The following is a 24,416-nucleotide window of genomic DNA, read 5'->3' on the forward strand; positions in this document are numbered from 1 at the left end:
CAGCACTGATCAGAACATTTTAAAAGTTTGTTTTTGTTTTTTAAGAATTACTATTATTTTATTGCATGAATATTGCCTAGATGTGTGTATGTGCACATGTGCATCTTTCGGGTCCCCTGGAACTAGAGGAGTGGATAGTTATAAATTTGGGTGCCTGGAATCAAACCTTGGTCCTCTGCAAGAGACAAGTGCTCTTAACTACTGAGCCATCTCTCCAGCCCCTACCCAGAATGTTCATTTTAATTCCAGATGTGATTATTCTTGTTTGTTATCCTGGCATTCTGAAGGCTAAGTCAGGAATAGTTCCATAAGTTCCAGGCCAGTTATAATGGGAAACCTGTCTCCAATAGAAAAGACTTTTGACTATGGAAAGTATTACACAGTGCTTCGATATCAAGCTAGGTAGTGTAAGTCATAGAGAACATGTGACATACATGAAGCACATCAGTGACTCTAGTCCTGGAGAGGTGGAGGCAGGAAGGCCGAGACTCAGACCGGCTAAGCAGCAAGGCTCAGGAGCTCGGTAGTGGAGCACTTGCCTACCGTGCTAAAGGCCCTGGCTTCTGTCCCAAGCTCCACAAGAAAGCAAAAGGGCTTGAATGGCTGTGCATAATAGTAACTGTAGTGTTCCCTGCAGGGACCCTTGGGCTGACTCAGTCATAAAGGCAGGGCTGTGAGGGGACAGAAGTGGAAGTGGCACTGCCATTCTTAGATGCATCACAGATTTTACCATATGGATGTTCTTTCTGGCTCTCTCATGCTCTCTTGCAGGAGGTGAGGCTACTGAGGCAGGGCAGGGCCTATGTGGGTTTCTGCCACCTGACCTGTCCAGTGTCTGTCTCCTGTCCTTATGCAGCTGCTGCCATGGCGCAGACCCTGCAGATGGAGATTCCAAACTTTGGCAACAGCATCCTTGAGTGCCTCAATGAGCAGCGACTACAGGGACTCTACTGTGACGTGTCGGTGGTGGTTAAGGGCCACGCCTTCAAAGCCCACCGTGCTGTGCTGGCCGCCAGCAGCTCCTACTTCCGGGACCTATTCAACAGCAGCCGCAGTGCTGTGGTAGAACTGCCGGCCGCTGTGCAGCCACAGTCATTCCAGCAGATCCTCACATTCTGTTATACAGGCCGGCTGAGCATGAACATGGGAGACCAGTTCCTGCTCATCTATACAGCCGGCTTCCTGCAGATCCAGGAGATCATGGAGAAAGGCACTGAGTTCTTCCTCAAAGTTAGCTCTCCAAGTTGTGACTCCCAGGGCCTGCACCCAGAGGAGGCCCCATCCTCAGAGCCTCAGAGTCCTGTAGCGCAGACATTGGGCTGGCCAGCCTGTAGCACACCACTGCCCCTTGTGTCACGGGTCAAGACAGAACAGGAGTTGGACTCAGTGCAATGCACACCCATGGCCAAGAGGCTGTGGGATAGTAGCCAGAAGGAGGCTGGAGGCAGTGGTGGCAACAATGGCAGCCGCAAGATGGCCAAGTTCTCCACACCAGACCTGGCCCCTAACCGGATGCCCCAGCCAGTCTCAGTGGCCACAGCTACAGCAGCAGTGGCTGTGGTTGCAGTGGGGGGATGTGTGAGTGGGCCCAGCATGTCAGAGCGGACCAGTCCAGGTACCTCCAGTGCTTACACCAGTGATAGTCCCAGCTCCTACCACAACGAAGAGGACGAAGAAGAAGACGCGGGTGAGGAGGGCACAGATGAGCAGTACCGTCAGATCTGCAATATGTATACCATGTACAGTATGTTGAACGTTGGCCAGTCAGGTGAGTGCCACCCGTCCCTTACGTGCGCTTGCATATGTTTGTGTGTGCACGCGTGCTTGCGTGTATAACATATGAACATACTTGTCCCTTGTTCCCACAGTTGAGAAGGTAGAGGCCCTTCCTGAGCAGGTGGTCCTTGAGTCCCGCAGTCGCATTCGAGTGCGGCAAGACCTGGCATCTCTCCCAGCTGAACTTATCAACCAGATCGGCAATCGCTGCCACCCAAAGCTCTACGATGAAGGTGACCCCTCAGAGAAGCTGGAGCTCGTGACAGGTGTGCTGGCTGTACTTTAGTTCCATCCCCTTTGTTCTGTAAGTTAGCACCCTACCTCTGTGTCCCAGGGCACTTGACACTCCATTCCCATTTGGGCGACTATTAGTAGCAGATGCCCTGATGAGAGAGGCGTTAGGGTAGGTGAGCTGGGACTGAGGATATGATTCAGCTGGTAATAACTTACCTAGCATACATAAAGCCCTGGATGTCATACCAGACACTGCATAAACTAGGCATGGTGGTTCACACTTACAATCTCAGCACTCAGGAGGTGGAGGCACAAGGGTCAGAAGATAACAGTCAGCCCTTGGGATACATGAGCCCTTGTCTCAAAAACAAACAAAAAAAACTATTAATTGAGTTTAAGCCTGGGGTATGACTCAGTGTAGAAACCAGCATGCTAAGAGATCCCAATTTTTTGTTTTTCTCTGATTTTTTTCAAGATGAGTTTCTCTGTGTAGCCCTGTCTGTCCTGAAACCCCATTGCTATGTAGACCAGGCTCTCCTTAAACGCCCAAGAGATCTATCTGCCTGTCTCCCTCCCGAGTGCTGGGGTTAAAGGTGTGCTCCACCTCCACCAGGCGAGATTCCAAGTTTTATTCTCAGTACCACAGAAGGGAGGTGGGTGAGGAGAGTGGTACAGAGCTGTCTCCAAGTGAGGCAGTACACATCTGGGTTCCTAGATCCAGAATTTGAAGCCATCCTGGGCTACATAGGGGGAAACCCTTTTTCAACCAAAAAGAAGGGAGCAGAGAGAGGGAAGAGAGAAAAATTGATTTGCTTCTCATCAAAGACCAATCTGTAGGTTTCTAGGTGATGGGAGCTAGTGGAGTCGGGGTGTGGTTGGGCCAGCAGGTTGGAGCTCACTGCCACTGGGACCTAAGGCCTAGTCTTCCTGGGCCTCTACCACCATGTTTGTATCTACCTGGGTGTGTTCAGAGTGCCTATGACACACTTAGGTGTTCAGACTAGGTGAGTTGAGATTTGGGCCCAGATCATGTGACTTTTCTTACTAGGCACCAATGTATACATCACAAGGGCACAACTCATGAACTGCCACGTCAGTGCAGGCACGCGGCACAAGGTCTTGCTGCGGCGGCTCCTGGCTTCCTTCTTTGACCGGTGAGGTATACCCCAGAACCCCAGGGTTGGGGAGCAGGTTGCCCCCCTCCCCCGACTTCTACCAGGAACTCTGATGCCCTCCACATTTCTACCCTATCTCCAGGAACACACTGGCCAATAGCTGTGGCACTGGCATCCGTTCTTCCACCAATGACCCCAGACGCAAGCCACTGGACAGTCGTGTCCTCCATGCTGTCAAGTGTGAGTGTTCTGCTGGGGCCTGGGGTTGGCAGCTGGATGGAGTTGGGGCTGGGTGATGGCTGGTTAGTTTTGGGTGTTTGTTTGTTTGTTTGTTTGTTTTTGAGACAGGGTCTCTACACAGTCCTGGTTGACCTGAAACTTAACTATAGTTGCAGGCTACTATGCTGTAGTAATAGCATAGTGTTGTGGTTGTAGTTGTAGGCTTACTATGTACTTATAGGCTGGCCTTGAATTCTCAAGTGCTAGGATTTAAAAGCCTGTGCCACCATGAAGTGCTTGCCACAGAAGTATGAGGACCTGGGTTCAGATCCCCAGCCTTCACAGCAAAAGCTAGATGTCTGAAATCTCAGACCTGGAGAAGCAAGACAGGAGGATCCCTGGAGTTCACTGGCATCAGCCTAACTGAATTGCTGAGCTAGTAAAAGACTGAAAAAATGAAGTGGAGGGCAGGGAAAAGGCTCAGTGTTTGTGAGGCACTTCCAGGGTAGCTGAGGTTTGATTCTCAGAAGACACATGAAGGTGGAAGGAGAAAAGCAGTGTGTCATAATAACAGTATTTTTTAAGTGTCTGTGGCCAAACCTGATGACACACATTCAGGAAACAGAGGAAGAAGACTCTAGGACAGCCAGTGCTATGTAGAGAGACCCTGTTTCAAAAACAGGGTGGAGTATCTAAGGTCAGTGAGGTGGTTCTGCAGCTGAACAACCTGAGTTTGACCCTCTCCATCCCTTCTATAAGTTTTTCTCTGACCACCACACATACAAATTTTAAAACTTTTTAAAGAGAAGGTTCTGACCAGCACTCAAGAGACTGGAACAGGAAGAGTTAGTTTAAGGTCAGCCACAGCTACATTGGAAAAGCAAGGGGTTGGGTGGTGTTCTGAGGTCCTTTGTGCTTTGCTGAGAAAGAGGACTCCAGAGGGAGATCCTTCACATTTGGCATATAGTATGGAAGGACCTGAGTGTCTTTGTAAAGCAGGAGGACCTCAAGTCCAGGGTAATGAAGAGAAGACTGAGGTGGCCAGAGCTGTCAAAAGCCACATCTATGGCAGTGGCGGCCACTTGTCAGGGGGAGGCCTAGGTGGGCATGGGTAACTCCCAGGCTCTGAATCATACAGCACCACATTCCCATGAGGGAGTGGTGAAGCGGGTACCCAGGTGAGCAGCAGTAGTTTGTTATCGTCAGTGGTATCCACTGGACTTTCATGGAAGCTGGAAGGCTTAATGGGAGCAGTCTAGGCCCGAGCTGCCTGCTCTACCCCACAGACTACTGCCAGAACTTCGCCCCCAACTTCAAGGAGAGCGAGATGAATGCCATTGCAGCCGACATGTGCACCAATGCCCGCCGAGTGGTACGTAAAAGCTGGCTGCCCAAGACCAAGCCACTGCACCTGGTGGAGGGTGATAACTATAGCAGCTTCATCAGCGACACTGGCAAGATAGAACCGGACATGATGAGCATGGAACACAGCTTCGAGACAGCCAGCCACGATGGCGAGGCCGGCCCTTCAGCTGAGGTTCTCCAGTAACATACATGTGACACCCCCTTACCGGATGTCACACTCCCCCTCCTATCACACCCCCACCTACCACCTACCTGGTCACGATCTACTGTCTGTCCCTCCCCAGGACCTGTGAGGGGGTGTCCATGCCCTCTATCCGGATGCAAGAGCTGCCTTAGCAAGGCCAAACCACTGCACCTAGCAGAGGGCAGTGCCTACAGCAGCTTTCTCAGTGACCGTGAGGAAGAACAGAACTTGGTAGGCAGAGAATACAGCTTCCACACAGACAGCCCCCTCAGCGGAGGTCCTCCAGTACCTGCCCAGGATCCTCCCATGGATGTCACACTCCCTCCTGTCACACACATACCCCCTCCACCTTAGTCACGAGCTACTGTCTGTCCCTCCCCAGACCCTGCAGGGGTGCTGCATGCTCCCAGCCCCTCTGCCTCCCTGTCATCCCACACCTTTTCCCCAAAGCAAGCTGGGCTGGGTCGAGAGAGGACAGGCATCAGGTGGGATCTGTGACCTTCCTCAACACTCACGGGGAGCCCTGGTTCCCCTTCCTCTTAGGCATTTCCCAGCACCAGGCCCGGCTAGGGGACGGGCAGGACTCAAGAAGAGCCTGCCCCTCACTGTGGCTGCTTGGGACTCCACGGGCCCAGGGGTTCTCTGGACCCCTCCCACCATCCCCCAGTGCTTCCATGTCTCCAAAAGCGCCTTCCTGTCCCTCTCATCTGTCCCTGCACCGCGGGGCTGGGGTAGGTGAGGCCAAGAGGGATTGTCCACTTGACAAACTGAGGAAGCAAGCCCACAAGGCTTAGAGAAGCTCTAGAAGTGACCCTCTGTGACAGCCTCCACCACACCCCTCTCAGCCCTGCCCTGCTCTGCCTCTGTGGGTCCCCTCAGCCCAAGAGGTCATTCTAAGAGAGCAGTGCTCCTGCGGGCAGGTAAGGGTCTCAGGACAGGTTTCCAGTCTGGCAGAATTTGTGGGTGTGCGTGCGTGTGTGCGTGCGTGCCTGCGTAGAGTGTTTGCTTTTAAAAACATGAAGATCAAGAGGCAGCAAGACCAGGGTCGGAACCAGGGAGCAGGCTGGGAGACTGCTGCCCTTCTCCCACCCGACCCTGGGCAGGGCTCCCAGCCCCCAACCCCTGTACATAACTTTTTGAAACATTTTTTTAGCGAATGAAATATTGAAGTATAAGATTTCCTTTTATTTTTCAAATCAATGGCAATGTGTCTGAGGTTCCCTGGGTCCCTGGGCTGTGGAAGGCAGGATGCAGGGAAAACTGAATGTGTGTGTGGAGTGTGGGTGCATGTCTCCACAGGGGCCCAGTCCCAGTGCCCCAGGACTCTTGTGGATCCAACCAGCTCCCTCTCCCCCAGGACTACAGTTGTAGGGTGTTCACAGGTCCCAAGTAGCTGAGCCCACTTCTGGGGGAGCGAGGCAGGGCAGGGTCCACATCCATTGTTACTGGTTTGTGGAGCTTTCTCTGGCCGCACTCCTTTCCACTCTAGATCTCCAGGAGCAGTCTTTTGGGTGTCTGAGTTTGATATGTGAGCACAGGGTTTCTGTTACTCCCTCCATTAACGCCCTTTCACCCTCTCACTGGTTCTGTTCTAGCCCTGACCTCCTCCCTCTCCCCAACTCTGCAGTCTAGCTGCCTTTTCAGAGGCAGGGGGTAGCAGGATTGGAGAAGGTGGGATGGAGCCTTTTGAGTCAGATCTGGAGACCTGTCTCCAGGCCAGCAGCACCCTCTAATCTGCCATGATCCCTCTTAACATCTGATGGTGAGGGTGGGGTGTTGGGTCTGACTTGGCCCCCGGTACCTTAGCCCTGGGTGGCCAAGTGGAGGGGAGTAGACATCCCTAGCTAAAGCACAAGCACCTTAGTCATACCCCCTCCCCCTCCCCCACCCTGGCCTGGCCTGGTATCCCACCTCCCCAGCAGACACCCCAAAGCACAATCTCTGATGACTTGGCAAGCAGCTGAGCCTGGCATGGTGAGGGCAGGCTGTGCTCCCTGCCCAGGCTTAAGGGGGCAGTTCCATGGGACTGAGAGGTCTTGTAGAGTGGGCAGCAGAGCCCATTGGTTCCAAGCACCTCAGGAGGTGGCCCTGACTCCCGGGGCTTGGGGTGAGGGAAGTATAAAGCCAGGGGTGCAGGGGAGAAAACTACTCACTAGGAGAGCCAAAGACAGGGTTGTGCCTTACCTCAGGAGCCACCCCTGCGCCCCTCCTCTGGCAGTCAGCTGCTTGCCCTGCCCTCCTGAGAGCTGCATGGTCCCTACCCTGAGCACCCAGGAGAGTGAAAAAAATAGCCCACTTAGCAGGAAAGACAAGTAGGGGCAAACCCAGTGGCTACCCTCCCACCCATCCATGCCTCTCATGGGGACAGGCCATCACCCACTGGCCCATGTGAAGTGCCAATGCCCTCCCCACCCAGAGCCAAGCCCCCTCCCTTCCCAGGCCCACAAGTGAGATTGCACATTAACTACTGTACGGAGAGGAGCGGTGTTGGGAAATGTGAACCCTGAGAGTCAATGATGCTGATAAGAATAAACAAGACGCCTTTGTAACAGCCCTGCCGTGCTCTGCTCACTGGAGAGGGACACCCTACACTGCCCATGTAGGTGCTCACCTGCCTCCTGACACTATACCTTGTGTTAAGAGTCCTGCTGCTGTCACTAATCTGCAGCCCAGCCTGAGATCATAAGTGCAATTAGGGGACACTCAGGAGCTCCATGATAGAACATGCAGACAAAACTAGGTCCTAGTGCCCAAGAAAGGCTAGAAGGACAAAAGCATGGAGAATGGGTGGCTCAGACCCAGAGGGAGTGACACCTAGAAGATTGGGAGTTGAGATAGATGGTGAGAGAGGAGCGTGGGCTGCCTGAGAGCTCTCAGTCTCACCAGGTCACTGGCCTGCATTGTAGTTAGACGAGCCCCGCCCCTCTGAGGAGTATGTCTGGAGGTATATTCCTGTGAAGATAATGAGCACTAAGTTCTTAATAAAGAGAAACGTCTTGGATTTGGAGGTTAGCTTGGTTTGTGGTTTATAAACCACATCTTGGTTACAGCTGGCCTAGGACTAGGACCCTCTTTGCCCCACCTTCCAGTCCCTTATATTTCACTGAGACGGAACTTTTATTTTGGTATGGTAAAAGGAAAGCCCAGAGAAAAGGCTCATTGCAAGACTAATGGGAACTCCCCTAACAGAGCTGTTACCTGGCTCCCATGCAGCCGATGGAACACACACCTATATTAATAGGGTTTTTATAAAAACAAAATAATCTTTTTATATCAGATGCTCAGATATTAGCACTTGAGTTCCTGTCACACACCTAAGCCACTGAGAGCAAGAAGCCTAGGGAAGCTACCCAAAAGATGAGCCAAAGTTTGTCAGCACTAGTGGTACAAATACATATTTTTTAAATGCTGGGATTTTATGTCTGTTGTCATGTGTTAGGCATGGGATTGGCAGTGAGGTAGAGCTTGTGCAAGGTCTTCCCTCTTCACCTTGTAGGAGCACTTGAATCTGGACCTGTGGGGAAACCTAGGTTTCAGCTCAAGATAGCCTTGGGCCAGCTCCCCAGGTTCCATTACTCATTTCCAGTAGGCAGGACAGCCCAGGTCAGAGAGTAATAGACCCAGGACCACCACAATGGCTGACGAGTTTGTCAAAAGGGTCAGAAGTATAAGAGGGCACAGTACCAGCTTCTTCCTCTTACCTACCCAAAAAGAACTTATCATGTGGAACACTTCCATCTTCCTGAGCACCCAGTCCATCTGAGACTATATGTGGTCCAGTTCATGAGTAAAGGTACCCAGCATGCTACCAACACCACCGGGAAATCAGCCTCTGCACCAGAGAAGCCAGGGGCACCACCCCAAGCCCTGGTCTTACATGCCCTGCTTATCCAACTTCCCCACGCCCAACATGACCTGGTGTGTTTCAGAGCCTGGATGCTCCCAGACGTCATTTTCAGCTGTTATCCTGGTGATCCATGATCAACTGCTGAATTGGAGGAATAGCGAGAATACCCAAGGGTTTTCACAACCTCACCCTGCCGTACCTCCCCAGCTCACACAAACCTGCTGGGTGCCTGCTCTTCTAAGTAGCAAGAGGACACAGGCCACACTGACATCCAGCAGATCACTGAGACTTCTGAGCAGCTGGCAAACTTGAGGCAGGACACCAACCCAAGGCAGACTCAGATGGGTGAAGTGACAATACAGACTGGGGTGGGCTGCCTCCTCAGACCTGCTACCAACAAGGGGGGCCATTCCACTCGACATGCTTCAGTGTCCTCATTGTTTGTTGGTTTATTTTGAGACATGGTCTTACTATGTATCCCTGGCTGTCCTGGAACTCAAGAGTTGCCTCTGCTTCCTAAAGGGAAGTACCATCCAGCTTGAGAGAGACAGACCTTGTTTCCCAGGGTTGGAATGGGGATTATTATTAAATCATAAAGAATACCTAGAATAGGACTTAACAGGAACTGCAGATATACGTTGGCTTCTCTTTATTGACTTTACAACATTTACTTTGTGTGTATATATGCACTCACACGCCATGGCACTTTACCCGTTACTACTGCACCAGTCCTTCCATGTTAATGGCACTCTGTTAGTCTAGCAGGCCTTCAACTTACAATAGTCCCCTTCATCTTAGTCTCCTATTACATGAGAATCTAAGTGTCTGCCACTTAGCCTGGCTTCTGTTTTTATTCTGAGTGTATACCCACACTTCATTTAGGCTTTGAGATTTTTTTGTTGTTGTTAAGACAGGACCTCTTGTGTTCTCAGACTCCTTACATAGCTAAAGATGACGAACGTCTCCTCCTGCCTCTGCCTCCTGAGTGCTAGGATAGCAGGTGTGGGCTATCATACCCTGTTTATGAAGTAATAGGAATCAAACCCGTGACTTAAAACATGTTAAGCAAGCCTTCTACCAACTGAGCCAGGCATGGTATACATACAGCATTTGGGAGTGTGAGGCAAGAGGATTGTTCTGAGTCCATGGCCAATCTGGGCTACAGAGTGATCCACAGCCTGGATCAAGACTTAAACCCTGGAACCTTGTGCCCAGAGAAACTGCAAGGGGAAGGTCTTCTGGATATTTGTGGCCCCTTGTAATATCCTAGAGCCCCTTTGCTTCTCAGGTGGAGGGGGTGTTACGAAGCCAGGGGACCTGGTTCCTGATACTGGATGGCTGGAGTTGTCCTTGGGCTAGGTCCTGCTACTATTTCTGCAGACCTTACTGTACTTTGTTCACTTAGTTGGCAGGGCTATGTGGTATGCATGGTGTTTGCTGACAATTCACAGGACACGGAGTTGGGGGACAAGATGTGGGAGTTCTTTTGTTTTCTGAAGGTTTCTCCGTGTAGCTCTATCTGCCCTGGAAGTTCATCTGTAGACCAGGCTGGCCTCAAACTCAGAGAAAGGTGTGTGCCAACCGGCTATGGAGACTGTGCCAAAGGTAAGGACACTTGATGCCAAGCCTGACAACCTGAGGTCAATCCATAGGATCTATTGTGGAAGGAGAAAATAAGTTCTAAGATGTCCTCTGACCTCCATGCATGCACTCATACAATAACTATATAAACAAATGCTTTAAATTTAATCCGGGCTTCCTGCATCAGCCTCAGGTTCCTGGATTGCAAGCATCAGCCACCCCACCAAGCTTTTTTTGGTGGGAGATGAATTTTTGTTTGGGATGGGGTTTCACTATGTAGACCTGAGTAGCACGGAACTTGCTATGTAGACCACAATAACTTAGAAACTTGCTGCAATCCTCCCGCCTTGGCCTCCTGGATGCTGGAATTAGAGGTATAAACCACCATGCACAGTTCACCATAGACTCTCCTTATCTCTAGATGACCTGTATGAATTGTGTAACCAGCAGTTACCAACCGCTCAAGAGCATTGATGAGACAGCAAGTAGTACTTTCAAATGTTTTTGTACTGAGGGCTTAAGTATAAAGAGCCAGGTAGATAGCCAGTGAATGCAGAGGCTGGACACTGACACAGAAGGGCAGGGTCACACATACAGAAGATAGAATACACCCGGTCAGACTGACAGGAAGCAGCGCCTGGTGATACTTGGGCTGGATGAATCCTTTACCTCTATGATTCCTCTCCATGAAGGCCAGTCCTATTGGGCTGACCAAGTGGTTCTTCATTTCCTGTGGCTGAAGACAGCATTAACAGTCTAGAGATCCTAACACAAGCTAAATGTGGTGTTGCACATTTAATCCCAGAGCGCATGAGGCAGAGGCAGGTGTCTTGTTTCAGACCAGCCAAGTTACAGTGAAACCCCTGTCTCAGAAACAAAACACACCTGTACCCAGCTTCAAAAGATACCGTAATCTTCCAATACATCCTACTTGGACGGACTTCATGTGTACTGCTTCCCACATGCTCTCTGTGAACATCTTTCTTTCCAGCAGGTCCCCAAAAGGGAGCTTGAATTTGCCTGGATTGCCTTCCACTATGTTTGTGCTGAGTCAAGGGTCAAGGCCAGAGACGATAAACTTCCCCTATCATACACATTCCTCCAGACTTCAACACTTCTAAGCTGAACAGCTTCCTTAAAGGGCTGGCTCCCACCACACCCTACTGTGGCCACAGGCTCTGACTTGTCACCTCTCTAAAGCTCCAGGATATAGTCTTTTCTTCCAAGTCCCAGAGGTCCCACTGATGCTTCCCAGGCTATTCCGCAGCTCATTGGCGGTCCAGTCAAGCTCTTACCGACCACCAGTATCTCTGCAGGAGCTTGCAACAGCTCTGGAGAAGCCCATCCGCGGTATTCACAACTTTAGGCACCTCGCTGCGGGAGCATGACTCAAGGCAGAGGTCACAAACCAACCGAGGCCCAGACACCCCAACAGCCCCCCAAATACCCTTTCATTCCACCACAGGGAGACCCATGCACTCGGACGGCCATACCCAAACTGCCTGTCACCCGGTGGACTACATCTTGGCACTGACTAGCTGCGAGACGGTTCCCTTCCATCCCTTTCCCGCCACTGTCACCCTCAGACTACAAAGGATCCTAGAGAGAGATATCAACACCTCCTCCCCGCAGCTCGAACCCTCACCCGGTGTAGGCTAGCTTGTCCTCTAACAGAAAGCAGAACACGGTGCCACCTTCGCGCCAGGGATGCCACCATCGAGAGCCCGACTGCCAAGAAAGAAAGAGCGGCCCTAGAGTGCCAAAGCGTGTGAACATCCGCCTGCACCTCGGCCATCTTGGTTGTGGGCATACAGTGCGTCTGCCCCACTGGCAACCTACTACGAAATTGGGTCGGATGTCAACTGTGGAACCTGTTTCTTTTTTAGCCAATACCAATAATCGTACTTTTCTGTAAATCTTATGGGATTAGCAGCGGGATACAGAGTTCATTCTATCAATGCAGTAACTTAGCTAGCTCAGCGGTTAAGAACACTTGCTCTAGCTGAGCACGGTGGCTCACGCTTTTAATCCTAGCACTAGAGGCAGAGGCCGTAGTCTCTGAGTTCGAGGCCAGCCTTGTCTACAAAATAAGTCCCAGGGCAGCTAAAGCTACATAATGAGACCCTGTCTCAAAACAAAATATGCTTGCTGTTCTCAGAGACCACAGGTTCGGTTCCCAGAGCCCAGATAACGGACCCAATGTCCGGAGATCCGATGCCCTCCTCTGGCACAGACATGCAAGCAAGTAAAATACAAAGAAGAAGAAAGAGAAAAGGAGGAAGAAAGAAAAAGCACTCAGAAGCAGTCCAGGACAGCTGGAACTATAAAGGTGGTATCTTGTTTCACAAAACCAAAAATTAATAAAAGGTCAGCAAGATGGCTCAGCAGGTAAAGGTAAAAGGACGTGCCACCAAGACTGAGTACCAGGGTAGTTTTCCCAGGAAGATGGGAGGAAAGAACAGACCCAGAACTTTGCCCTCTACACCCGCGAGTGCAGGAGAGTTTCGAAGATGCTTTTCCGTATCTCCACCCGGACTCATGCCGCATGACGGTGTCGCAGCGTGCGACAGCATGAGAGAAGGAAACCGTTCAGCTCTGTCAGGGACGCAGTGCAGATTGCCCAGAGAATAGTAGCACCAAGCAGACGCGAACCACCCGAGACAGCATTCGGGCTCCGAGGGCTGGAAGCAGCAAAAATGGAAGAGGTGTGGTCAACGATGGAAGGCCCCGCCCCGGAAGCCCGCTTCTCCGGCTAAGGAAGTCCGTTCTTGTCCTTATATGGGCATCCGGAAGTGGTTCGCGGCGCCGACGTACGTCATTACAACCAAATTTAGCCAGGGAAGTCGGTCCGCTGCAGTGGCGGGAAGCCTGCCCGCTGGCATGGGGGAGTTTCTTAAAGGGCCTGCACAGCAAATGGAAGGGGCCATTTGAACTTTTTAGCCTTTCTGGAACTAGAATCATTTTTTTCTTGGGAAGCGGTGCAGAGTGGAACCGACGTCTTATTTTCTTTTATGTATTTTTGTGCTTTCGTGTGTGTGTGTGTGTGTGTGTGTGTGTGTGTGTGTGTGAAGACACCTTACAGAAGTCTGTTCTCTATTTCCACGTGGGACCAGGAATCGAACTGAGGTCCTTTGGCTTTACTGCAAGTGGCTTTACCCACTGAACTATCTCGACCCAGATATCTATTTTTCTTGGAGTAATTCAGTTCCCGGGGGCGTGAAAACAGAAAACTGTTCTATTGACGGGGGAAGATCGCAGGCCCTATGTTCATTGGGACTTCCGTGCTACTGGGTTGAGGAAAACTGGGAGATGTTTAACGCTGAAAGTGAAGACAACAGTCGCAAGGTGGTGGATTATCAGTGGCTACGGGATAGCTCTCTCCAGAGCTAGCCAGTGTCATACGCGCCCACTTTTCACCCCTGTCCAGAAAGGTGGAGATAGAAGGGCTGCAGGCTTCAATTGACCCTTTCGCTGTAGTATAATCATATAATCATTGGTTTAGTAAATATTGATCAGGTGGCTGCCTATTTTTCACCTGGAGAACTGTATCTTCTATGGAGTGGAGGTGAGGGATCAGAGACGTTGAATAAGAAGAGAAAGTTCAACAGTGTTGTAACTGGCGTGTAGTAACTGCTTAATAAGTAGCAGAGTTTTTACTGTTCAGGAAATAGTAATTAGCAGGCTGGTAGACAAGATGAACAGTGCCCTCGGGGAATGTACCCCGGTCCCGGGTCTTCCCCACTGCAATGAGATTACCGCCCACTATCCGTCTCGCGGTGGGCCTCATCGTCTGGCCCGCTGGTGATTCTGAGAACCCAGCACCTAGTGTCTCAAGGCGCAGTGGGCAAGTTCTTCCGTCCCTGTGTTCAAGTCCTTTTTCCTTCGAGACGTAAATTTATCCCTATTGCTTTAAGGAGTCTCTAGCCACAGTGGAAAGCCCGGATGAGGCCCTCGGATTGGGCGTGGCGCTTCAGTGACGTCACTCTTACTATATTAAAAGGGCTCCGGCTTGCTGCCCCCGCCTGAACGTCTAGCAGTGTACCTCCTGTAAGTGTGTCGTCTGGTCAGCACCGCCGGTCTTAATCCATTCTCGGCTTAACTCTACACTCTCGTCGAACAAGCATGGAAGTACAGAAAGAAGCTCAGCGCATCATGACCCTGTCGGTGTGGAAGATGTACCACTCTCGCATGCAGCGAGGTGGCTTGCGCCTCCACCGGAGTCTACAGCTGTCCCTCGTTATGCGCAGCGCTCGGGAGCTCTACCTCTCAGCCAAGGTAGAAGCCCACCAGCCCGAGTTCCCGCCATCCCGCAGGGCCCTAGACCCTCGCCTGCACCCGCCGCGGGAAGCCGAAGCTGCAGTGGAAGCAGCGCCCCCCGACGCCGAGCAGCCTCCGGAGCCCATGGATACGCAAGAGGAAGTGCTGCGGGTCCAGGAGACCCCTGCGCTCTGTGACCCGCCCCCCGCGAGAGTCAGCCGCAAGCGCCGGAGCAGTAGCGACTTGGGCGACGGTAGTGATGTCGGACTGGTACCTAGCAAGAAGGCCCGTCTAGAAGAGGTGGAAGGGGAGGCGACGTCGGAGGTCCCCGATCGCCTGCAGCTTCCTCCGGCACAATCCGAAGGTGCCTTCCCTAACCTCGCCCGCGTCCTCCAAAGGCGCTTCTCCAGTCTCCTGAACTGTGGCCCCACTGTGCCCCCGCCGACGCCCCCCACGTGTGAGGCCAAGCCAGCCTGCCGCCCGGCCGACAATATGCTCAGCGTGCTGGTGCGAGCCGTGGTGGCCTTCTGAGGATTACGAGCGGCGCCACCGGAGCCGAGAACGCACACCCGAGGCGAAGGCCGGCGGGGGCCGCGAAGAAGAGCCGCGGCCGGAGCTGCCGAGAGGCCAGGGGAAGGACTGAGGAGCTAGGGGCGCGGGCGCCTTCTCCCAGACGTGCGTCCATAGGTGCTATTAAAGGACTGTCTCCTCCTTGGCTTGGAGAAGGGACACCTGGATCTTGAATCTCAGAGTCGGACTCTTGGGGCCAGGCTGCCCTTTCAAGGCCATTTCACTACCATTCCCGTTTCGGCCCCTACAAGTGGGCACGCTTGTGCAAGCCGTCCGAGTTGCGTCATGGGACAGACGCGGGTGCTTCCTGTTGCCTTGCGTGGGTGTGGGGCCTGGGAGGAGGCCAGGGCGTGGACCCGCCCTAGGGACTGGGAAGTGACTTGAGTCACCTCGCCCCCACAGGCTGCTGTGGGTGAGCCGGCCTTCGGCCGAGAGCCTGAACTGAACCAATCAAATCTTTCTGCGACCAGAGTTGAAGCGGCTGGAAACCCCGGGACCCGTCAGCCTAGACCGATCGCCTGGCGTGGACCACCGCGGGAAGGGAGGGCGGCTGGTCGCAGTTGCTGTCGTAGACACGGCCTCTTCGGGCAGGAAAGAAATTTTTTTTACCAGCGTGTTTAAGAAAGTCTGTTTACTTTTCCCATGGTGGGTTGTGTTTAATTCCCAACTACCTGGAGTTTTACAGCGTCAGCTAGGAAAATAAAGACCATCGGTGTAAAACGCGCTGCTTGTCTGGCTTGCTTCCCTGGTGGGGGAGGGGCGGGGTTAAGGGGTCAGGGCTGGCAGCCGCTCCCTAAGCCCCGGGAACTGGTTTGACTGGGTGCGGAGCCAGAGGGAGGCCGGGCCCCATTTCTTTGCCACAAGTTTGCCTGCTGTTGCTTAAGCTAACCCTGTGATTTGGGAGTTCCCTAGAAGTTAACAAACTCGGGGATAGTGTGGCGTAGCTCAGCTAAAAACAACTGGGGGAGATCCGGTGCAGCGTTTCAAGAAGAGCTGAGGAATTTTAAATGATGGCGTTTCCCTTCATGCCCTCCCCTCGACCAGAATTGTGTAGGGCCCCCACGGGTGGAGTGGCAGTGACTGGACTTTGAACCTGCTTTCAGCCTCTTTAGTGTGGCTCAGGCTGGTAAGTGAGTGCTAACTTCAGTTACCTATCTATGAAATGGGCTTAAGACAGGCATAGTAGCTAAAGCCCTTAATGCTAACTACCACTGGAGAGGCAGAGGTAGGTGGATCTCTGAGTTCGAAGCCAACCTGGTCTACAGAACGAATTCCAGGACAGCCAGTGCTACACAGAGAAACTCTGTCTCGTAATAAAGAAAGAGAAATAAATGGGCCTATAAACCGCTTCACCAGAATACTTAGATTTTAACAAGGTTAACACTGGTTGTCGCTTCATTCAACGGAGTTCAGTATGTAGACCAGTTGAAGAAACACAGGAAATGTTATAAAGCCGGGCAGGGTGAATGTAAGTCCCAGCAAGAGGAAAGCAGAGGCGAGCGAGTCTCCGAGAAGTCGGCCTATTTTTCCATCCAGTTGCGGGAGAGAATTTTTCTCACTTTGGTTTCCGACTTGCTTTAGGCATAACCTGGAGTCGAGGGTAGGAGGGAACTCGGAGGCCCTAAGGACAAAGGAACCGCAGGTGCGGGAAGCTCGAGCAGCGCCCGACAACTGTCCCGCCTCCTCCGGCCTCTCTTGACCCCAGGGCAGAGGGCTGGAGGGAGAGGATTGCTCCTAGAAAGTCCCAGCCCCCAGCTTCTCCCTCCCTCCTAGAAAGTAAGGGTTCAGCGCTACCAGGAGACACAGCCGATCCTCTACCAGAACTGATTCCTCGCTGGATTCCTAGCGCTGCCCACTTCTAGATCCTCGAGTTCTCTTGGGACTTGGACACACAGAAACATGGCCAGGCCTGGGAAGTCCCTGATGGCTAGGGAGGGGGCCTCGGTGTACATCCTGTTCCAGGAACCGCGGGGCCCTTCCTTCCCAGGGAAGTGGCTTGTCCAGTCCATACCAGGACTTCCGGTGCCGCAGCCACCGTAGGATGAGGACTGAAACCAAGTCCTCAACACGTGTACACATTCTCTTAGGGGTGAATGAGCTACATGAGGAGCTCACCAACACAACCTGTACTCCCAACACTTGGGAAGCGGAAGCAGGAGGATTAGTACATTCAAGTCCCGCCTGGGACTACACAGTGAGTCTGTCTCATAATAAAACAGTATTAATCAGGGTGGATGTGGCCCCCGGAAATTTAAGATCATTCTTAGCTCTAGTAGTCTGGAGCCACCTAGATTCCACGGGACCTCAAAGCCACGTTATTACTGAGAGAATGCTGGATGAGTAAAGCTGGCAGTTTGAGAGAAAAACTGCCAACTTCCAAAGCCTTCTGAGAAAGTCACTGAATCATTAAACAACCTTGATTCAGAAGCCAGTAATACTGCTGAGGGAGGTGCTGAAGCCTGGATTCCATCAAAAGACACAAAAATTCAAGACAGTGTATACAAGGTCTAGAATCGGCTCTTCAGTTTCATTAGAGGCCCTTTGTATTAATTTACTGTGGAGGTGTATGTGTCCATATTGTGTTTTATGAAATACTGTCTCTTGTGCCTCAGGCTATCCTACAACTTTAGGGTGGATGACCTTGAGCCGGGCCCCTGCCTCCTGTGATGAAAGTGCTGTCTGGGAATGGGACTCAGGCCCGCTAATAGGCAAACACTCTGTCGACTGACCCACCTCCACTCAAATCAAAATTGTGCAATTCTAAGTGGATAGAACCCTTATCCTTACCAGTTTCAGTCTCCCAACCCCATGAACACTCTTTCATTCCTCCCCAGCCTCCAGCCACCGAGAGTCTACTTTGTGTCTTGTCTATTGTAGACAGCTCAAGTGAATGGACCCACTCATGATGGTTTATGTCAGGCCTCTTCCTGTCTGAATCACGGTCTGCCAGGTTCATCAATATTGTAGTATATAAAAGAATGACTTGCCTCTTCTATATCTTCATAGTATTCTTATGTATAAGGTCCACATTCTTTACCTGTCCACCTCCTGGTAGATATTTAGGTCATCTCTACTGTGACAACTGAGAATGTGCTTTTGTGTTGTTGTTTGGTTGGTTTGGTTTGGTTTTTCCAGACAGGGTTTCTCTGTGTAGCCCTGGCTGTCCCAGAACTCACTCTGTAGACCAGGCTAGCCTCAAACTCAGAAATCCACCTGCTTCTGCCTCCCAAGTGCTGGGATTAAAGGCGTGCGCCACCACTGCCCGGTGAGAATGTGCTACAGGCATGTATGCTCAAGTGTCTGTATGAATATCTGCTTTTAAATCTTTTGAAGATTTGCTTTTATGAACTCTAAAAGAATTCTTAAGATTTATGTTACGTGTATGAGTGTATGACCTGCATGTATGTACATTTACCATCACGTGTACCTGGTCCTCAGAGACCGGGAAAGGCCATCAGATTCCCTGTAACTGAAGCTATACATGATTGAGACCAGTCATGTTAGTTCTGGGACTTGAACTCTGGTCCTCTATAAGGGCAGCTAAGAGCTCTTAAAGGCTAAGCTGTAGTAAGAATTTTGGATTCTTTAAAAAACACAGAAACATTCTAAGACTATGTTTTCATTCTTATCCCAGGTGTGGGATGTGGGGCTGCTTCAGATTGTCCACAGCAGCTGACTATGATTTGGCTCATGCTCTAGCAGGGGCATGATTTTGCCAGCTGCAGATAGTTTCTGTGAATGTCTGATGTTTGCAGTTCTGAGGACTTTTTAGAAGGTATATAAATGCTTGGCAGGGTAGATGGTTGGTTGTTGCTAGTCATAACTTGTTAAGTAGTGGTGAACAAAGAAAAAACAGGAAGAAGAAATAAGATCTCCTGAAGGTGAAGACCAAACTTCTCCCAAGGAACTTGACACCCCTAATCAGCAGGAAATGGTCTAAGGATAATGTCACCCACTTTCTGGCCCCTGAATTTATTCAAGAATCTCTTTCCTTCCCACTCTATCCTTTATTCTGTCCTATCTAGTGTTCGGGGTTGAAACGGTGGGTAAAGAGTGGAAGAAAGAAGAATGCACAAAGTATCAAAGACTCACTCACTACACAGCTACACTGAGCCACCTCTCCAGCCCCTACTTTTAATTTTTGTTTATTTTATATTTTATAGGACTAACAAGATGGCTCATCAGGTAAGAGAATCTGCCAGCAAGCCCAAGTACCTGAGAATAGGAGACAATCAACTCCTCTGAGTTTTCTTTTAATCTCCGAATGTCCTCACACAGAAATAAACATTACAAATTAAGTATTTGCAGGTCTAGCAGCGAGTGCTGAGTTCTCAGGACAGCTTGTAGGAGTTAGTTCTTTCCTTCTATCACCATGTAGATTCTGGGCAGAGAATGCCTTGTTTGGTTGGAATACAGGATTTCTAATATCCCTGGATGTCCTGGAACTTGCTCTGTAGACAATATTGGCCTTGAACTTATAGAGATCTGCCTGCCCCTGCCTCCTGAGTGCTGGGATTAAAGACTGGTGCCACTGCCGGCATGAAACTCCTGGTTTTAAGTTTGTTGTAAACCTGTTCTTTGAAACTGAGATGCCTAGCTGGACCTTTCTTCCTTTCTTTCTTTCTTTCTTTCTTTCTTTCTTTCTTTCTTTCTTTCTTTTTTCCCCCATAGGCTCTCACAAAGCACAGGCCTGAAACTATGTAGCCAAGAATGGCTTTGACCATCTGGTCTTCCAGCCTTACAGGTGGCTCTCACTGGGGATGTGTCTAGGCAGGACTCAACTCACAGAGGCTGCTTCTTTACTTCTCTGTCCTGATCCCTTCTCTTTTACCTGGTTATGTTAAGGTCAGCTCAAACTGCGAATGCTCAGGAAGTGATTAAGAACAATTTCAAAGTAATCATTGATAATGATCACTATTGGGGGCTGGAGAGATGGTCCAGCAGTACCCACATCCGGGAAGGCAGCTCACAACGGGTCTTTATGTCTTGTTTCAGAGGTTCCATGCCTCTGGCCTCTGCAGGCACCTGCACTTACATGAGAACAAACACATTTTCACATAATTAAAGTATAATAAATCTTTTTTTTTTAAAAAAAAGGTCTATTCATCTCAGTGTGCAAAGTTGCTTTTGGTGAATTAATGACCGTGTACAACTTTAAGATTTGCCTTTTTTTATGTTTTCTTGGGTGCTTGTTGGGTTTTGTTTTTGGAAACAGGCTCTCAAGCTATGAAGTCACAGAGATCAGTATGACTGTACCTTCTGACATCTAGGATTAAAGACATGGGCCACCTTACTTAGTTTGTTTGGTGTTTTTCTTGTGGTAATTGTCCCCCCACCCCCAAAGGAGACCTCACTGTGGAGCCCCAGCTGACATGGAACTTCTTATACAGATAAAGCTGGCCTGGACCTTGCAGCAATCCGAAACCCTTGGCAAATTTTCAATTGACTACTGCTCTCAATTCTGGGGTCCTTTAGGTTTGTATTTGAAGTAGGGTTCAGGTAGCCCAGTGTGGCCTCAGATTCACTATATAGCTGAGGATGAAATTCAACTTATTCCTCTTTCTGCCTGCCTCCACTTCCTTTTTTTTTTTTTTTGTTTTTTTTTCGAGACAGGGTTTCTCTGTGTAGCCCTGGCTGTCCTGGAACTCACTCTGTAGACCAGGCTAGCCTCGAATTCTCGAACTCAGAAATCCTCCTGCCTCTGCCTCCCAAGTGCTGGGATTAAAGGCGTGCGCCACCACCGCCGGCATCTGCCTCCACTTCCTAAGTGATGGGTTTTATAAAGCCAAGGATATGCTTTGCAGAGTGTCGTATGGTGTGGTGGGAGGCAGTGCCTCATTGGGCCCATGATAAGGCATCCCAACCCCCATCAGAGGTACCATCTTGGGGGGGGGGGGGGAAGGGGGTTGAGAAGCAAGTAGAGGTAAAGAGAGGGGACAGATAAGGATTGGGAGGGAGGGAGGAGGAGAAGGAGAGAGATTAGAGAGGTCGGCCAGGAACACCTGGAGAGAGGGGGGAGGGGAAAGAGAGAAGGGGAGAGAGGGAAAAGGGGTCAGAGAGGGAAGGGACAACCAGTCCCTTTTACAGCAAGCCAGGCCTACCTGGCTGTTGCTAGGTAACTGTTGGGCAGAGTGTAGAAGTAAGGCCAACACTAAGTACTAGGATTACAGGTGTGACCAAGACCATGCATACTAGGCAAGCCCTTCATCCATTCACACATCCAGCCCTCTCCGGGCTCTTAATGTTCATTGAAATGCCAGGGATAGAACCCAGGGCTCCCACGTTCAAAGTACGCCCCCAGACCCCAATCACCTTATTTCACTTCTTTGAGATCTTAGCTTACTAAATTGTCCAGGGTAGCTCTGAACCACCATGTACATAAACAGGCCCTGAACCCCAATTCCTTCTGCCTCAGCTTTCCTAATTAGCTAGGATTTCTGGTGTGCAGTTACCATCAAAACAGTCGGATATTCTTCTTAATCATTATTGTTTCATGCGCGTATGTGTGCCTAAGAGTATATGTGTGCACTAGGCACCTGCCAGTGCTCTCGAAAATCAGAAAAGACATCGGATCCCTCGAACTGCAATAAAATGTGAGACAAACACTTGTCCTTATCAGTAGCAGTAAATGCTCTCCCAGCTCTTTGATGTTTCTTTGTTTTGTTTTTCGAGACGAGGCCTCTGCCTGTCTCTGCCTCCCAAGTGCAAAGCATGCGCCACCACTGCCCATCTTTTTGTGTTTTTTTTTTTGTTTTGTTTTTTGTTTTCTTAAGAAATGAGGAAATTGAGGCCCTGGAAGGATTTCCATGCAAGATACATGGGAACAGACATAGCGCCCCACCCCCAACCCCTGCAGATTTCAAAGGGCAGGTAGCATTCAGATCAGCTTCTGAAGCCTGGGAGGGGCAGGCCACAGGTCATGACTAGTCTAAAGCAGGAAGTGTCCAGACCGGTTTCCAGAGCTCTTGGACTCTGGCAAGGTCCACTGCCCTGAGGCAGGGAGACTGCAGAACCTGGCTTAGCAGTTCGCAGGGTGGAGCCTGGACTTGACTCCGCGAGGAAACGAGTCAGAGGCGGAGTTCCGGAGCTCGCTAGCCCAGCCGACCAACTCTAAGGGGCCGATTACGTCAATCAGAGACAGGGTGGGACGTGCAGACCTTGCCCCTGCGTGCAGTAACCTGCTTCTTCTGGGAACTCCTGGCCTCTGCCTCTGCGAGGGCCAGGGGATTCCCCACTCCCCAGCGCGCCACGAGGTCCCGAGAGTGGGCTCTGTTGCAGCTCGGGAAGAAGGACCTGGAGGCCCCAGGCGGCCAAAGGTGGGACGGACAAACTTCCAGGAGAGTGAGCTCAGATGACTCACGTTGCTTTGAAGGCTGCTCATGCTCCGGCCTGTATCTGGAGACCTCGAGAATGTCACATCTGTGTCCGGGGAAGGCTGCTTCCACACTCGCCTACGAGAGTTTACCCAGTCGCCTGTTAAACTGAGCTTGGGTCTCCTTAAAACCGTAAACAGGGAAGCAAAAGCCATATACATCCTGCTTTATGCCTGGTCCTTCCAGGAGCCTACTTCTCAGTTCATGGCCCTTTCCTGCGCCCCTTGTTTTCCTACAGCCTTAAGTTTTCTGGTCTGTGGGCCTCAAAGCCACCCCTCCTCCCGGCTAAGAATCTGGGCACTCGGCGACCCCTCCCCCAAGGCCCTGCCTTTCCAGCCCGCCGCCACCCAACTGGCACCAATTAATTTTCTCTCCAGCCCGTCCACTCACATCTGGCCGCCAGCTGCTCGCCCTAGCCCTGCGGGTCTCTGGGGGCTCCCAGAGACGCTCGCAGTTCTTTCCCTGAGCCCACCCACGAGCCCAGGCCACCCCACGGAGTCAGCAGATTTGAAAAGGCTTCCAGATCTCTGGAGGACAGATCTGAAGTTAGACCGAAGAGGATGCGCGAAGCTTTCGGACCCACAAATGTATATTGGGGGAAGGAAGGCAGGTTCTCCCAGGTACCTGAAAGCCACAGACCAAAACCTTCTGGCTTCCAGATGGGAACTGGGGAAGGGCTCCTCCAACTCATCAGCTCCCTAGGACCCTGAAGTGACAGCCGTGTTCCCCCCGCACCCCTCCCCCCAGGCTCCCCAAGCCTGCTCCTGGCTGCCGAGTTTCCTTTTCCTGTTTGCCCTCCCCAAGGGTTGGACTGGAGAGAGCGCCGGGCCCCTTTGAAGGGGCTCCTGGGAGGGTCTTCCAGGAAGAGGGGGAGGGGACAGACTGGAGAACAATAAGACCTCTGTGGCTGGCCTGTGGGGCGCCAGTTGCATCCTGTTAACCCTTCCCTCCGGTGTCGGCTTTGGGGAGCCCCTCCAAGGCCTGGCCTCTTTGGGGAGGGGAGGGTGCTCTTCCATATCTGGTTTGTCAAAGTGTTCAGGACAAAGGTGCCCTTGGTTAACTGGATTCCCCTTCGTAGCTTCGGGCGGCAATGAAAATTACGCGATTGTCTGCACCAGACTGGATTTGTAGGCTGAGTTTTAGCGCAAAAAATCGGGACCTTTCATCCCAAAAGGCCAGGCTCAGTCACCTGTCTCAATGTGCCAATTAAACTAATGATTAGGGGTTGTTGAAGATGGCCCATCGTGCTTAGTGTACAAGCATTCGGACCTGAGTTCAAATCCCAGCACAATGTAAAAAGCAGGGTATGGCTGGGGGGAAAAAAAAGGGCAGGAAATCTGCAGGGCTATGAGGAGTGGATGCAGGATGATCCCTGGGGCTGACTGGTAGCCAGCCTAGCTGCAGGTTCTTGTGAGACTTTCAAGAAAATAAGGCCAGCATGATAGAGCAGGACACTATATCTCTCTAGTCTTTGAGTGGTTTGCACAGACACCACATGTGGAGAAGGGATTTGATTACCTCACCTGAAATGAAGTGTCCTAGAACCCTAAATTCATCTGAGATTATAGACATGAGCCACCAGGCCCAGCAAATTTTAGGATTAAATACAGGAAAAATTGAGGCAGAGAGACAAGAGGTCTGCCTGATGGGCTGTTCTGTGGTCCTTATTACTTCATCTGGCAGTGGTGACAGTCAAGCCCAGTGTCACAGGCCACATAAAGAGTAAGTATCTAGGTTCTTGTGTCCCAGGTCCAAGTACAAAGGTTAGAGAGAGAAGCCAAGACAGCTTATGAACAAAATGAAAACAAGGATTTCAAAGATGGTTCTGCAAGGGGCATCAGATGCTCTCCCAGAGGGCATAGGTTGGCATCACTTGCTGGCCCACTACTGCCTGT

General features: G+C 51.1%; 2 protein-coding genes across 2 annotated transcripts in view; both read left to right on the plus strand.

Moving 5' to 3' along the window:
• Window positions 1-7,447, plus strand: part of Nacc1 (nucleus accumbens associated 1) — an 18,136-nt gene extending 10,689 nt beyond the window's left edge. The window contains exons 2-6 of the mRNA XM_028755570.1: window positions 857-1,768; window positions 1,869-2,042; window positions 3,059-3,164; window positions 3,268-3,365; window positions 4,631-7,447. Coding sequence (XP_028611403.1) covers window positions 865-1,768; window positions 1,869-2,042; window positions 3,059-3,164; window positions 3,268-3,365; window positions 4,631-4,893 — 1,545 coding nt within the window. The 5' untranslated portion in view covers window positions 857-864 and the 3' untranslated portion in view covers window positions 4,894-7,447. The remainder of the gene's footprint in view (window positions 1-856; window positions 1,769-1,868; window positions 2,043-3,058; window positions 3,165-3,267; window positions 3,366-4,630) is intronic.
• A 6,900-nt stretch (window positions 7,448-14,347) lies between these two features.
• Window positions 14,348-15,871, plus strand: Ier2 (immediate early response 2). The gene has a single exon (XM_028755543.1). It carries the CDS (start codon window positions 14,444-14,446, stop codon window positions 15,107-15,109), a length of 666 nt encoding a protein of 221 aa, XP_028611376.1. The 5' UTR covers window positions 14,348-14,443; the 3' UTR covers window positions 15,110-15,871.
• The last annotated feature ends 8,545 nt before the right edge of the window (window positions 15,872-24,416 follow it).

The sequence above is a fragment of the Grammomys surdaster genome, unplaced genomic scaffold (genome assembly GCF_004785775.1).
Source record: "Grammomys surdaster isolate TR1022 unplaced genomic scaffold, NIH_TR_1.0 126063, whole genome shotgun sequence".
Lineage (NCBI taxonomy): Eukaryota > Metazoa > Chordata > Mammalia > Rodentia > Muridae > Grammomys > Grammomys surdaster.